The 1,562-nt window shown below is 41.2% G+C and overlaps 1 protein-coding gene across 1 annotated transcript; it reads right to left on the bottom strand.

The window, feature by feature from the left end:
• Positions 1–973: 973 nt before the first annotated feature.
• LOC126497734 (60S ribosomal protein L39-like) lies at positions 974–1,310 on the bottom strand. Its single transcript, XM_050135911.1, has one exon. The coding sequence runs from the start codon at positions 1,278–1,280 to the stop codon at positions 1,125–1,127; it is 156 nt and encodes a 51-aa protein (XP_049991868.1). The 5' UTR covers positions 1,281–1,310; the 3' UTR covers positions 974–1,124.
• Between the last annotated feature and the right edge of the window lie 252 nt (positions 1,311–1,562).

Here is a 1,562-nt window from a genome sequence, read left to right as displayed (position 1 = left end):
CTCCTGTGTGTGCTCTCCAGCCCAGGTCTGCATGCTTCATGTATGTTTCATCTGTCTCTCTGTACTTTGAAGCTTGTGCTAGATACAGGGTTTTTTGTTTGTTATTTATTATTATTATTATTACTATTATTTGGACAGTTGGATAGTATAGAATCCCCCTTGAATTGCGTGGCTCACCATTCATTCATCTTTCTTTTCTTTTTGCTTCATATCATAGATAAAAAATCCGACGGGATCTTTGAAGCCCTTTTCTATCTGTTTTCAGTTCCTTCTTTCTAAAGTGGTGGCCCTTGTTTCCATGCAGGCTTTTATAGTTTCTTCACTTGTCTGTCCTCTAATAGCAATTTATTTATGATTTGAAGAAATTTACACACACACACATACACAGACACACAGACAGACAGACACACATCCAATCATGTAACATATCACTCAACATTATGGCCTTATACTTCCAATTTAAATTTATTTATATTTTTGTATTTTTCCCATTACTCTATGTTCAGACTGTCAATATTTCAGATTATTTATTTGTTCATACTGCTGGGAGTGGAACTCAGAACTCATGTCTGCTAGGCAAGTATTCTGCCATGAACTAAACAACTAGCCCATATTCTTTACGCTGCTTTATTCTGATTTGTGTGTGTGTGTGTGTGTGTGTGTGTGTGTGTGTATACAGGTGCCTGAAGAGGCTAGAAGAGTGTGTTGGATCCCCGCGACTCGAGCTGGAGTTACAGGCTGTTGTAAGCTGTCCGCTGTGCATCCTGGGGGTGCTGGGACCTGAACTCAGGTCCTCTGCGGGAGCGCTCTGAGCTCTCAATAGCTGAGCCGTCTCTCTTCTGCCCTCATCCACACTCTTTGTTCTATTCCGGTCTTCTTTTCTTCCTCTTTTTGTCTGGATATTAGACATTATAACTCTGTGCCTTTAATGCTTATCTGTTCTCAGTTTTTAACAACTATTTATTTATTTTTTTTTCAAAAGGTTCTACATTTTATTACTGGAGAAACCACTCCCAACTTAAACATGATTAAGTCTCCAGATTGAAAATGTTGAACTTCATCTTGTAACACTCATCAAGGATCACGATTCATCATGAATTGTTTTGCCATTCATTGTTGACTCCTTACAGACCCAGCTTCGTTCTCCTCCAGTGTCTTCTCTTGGAGTTGTACCTGATTTTGTTGCCAGTTTTCTTCCGAATCCACTGAGGAATAGGACGATTTTGCTTTTGTTTCTTAGCCAGGAATCGCTTGATTCTGAAAGTCTTGTGAGAAGACATGGCGAGAAGGCTGGGCGGGCAGGTGGCACACGATGGTGAAGGAAAGGCGAAGAGACTATTTATTTATTTTTATCTGGAGGGTTAGCCTGGTCTCACGCATGCTCGTCAGGGGCTCTAACAGAAGAGCAGCCTCTTGTCCTTGGCCTTAAAGCTCTCCCAGAGAACTACTGCTCTTGTTTTCCAGAGTAACTCTGGGATGCTTAGCTGGGGAAATAAGACTTGAAACACGTAGAAAATAAGAAAGAGGAAGACTGGCTCAGCTCTTCTCAGCCTCCACCCAGT

This window comes from Alexandromys fortis, unplaced genomic scaffold (assembly GCF_014885135.2).
Source record: "Alexandromys fortis isolate MF-2015 unplaced genomic scaffold, M_Fortis_MF-2015_v1.1 scaffold_23, whole genome shotgun sequence".
Taxonomy (NCBI): Eukaryota; Metazoa; Chordata; class Mammalia; order Rodentia; family Cricetidae; genus Alexandromys; species Alexandromys fortis.
Note: the sequence above shows the minus strand (reverse complement) of the source record. Positions and strands in the feature narration are given on the sequence as shown.

Excerpts from the sequence above, each read along its gene's own strand:
- LOC126497734 (XM_050135911.1), bottom strand. The coding sequence starts at position 1,280 with ATGTCTTCTCACAAGACTTTCAGAATCAAGCGATTCCTGGCTAAGAAA.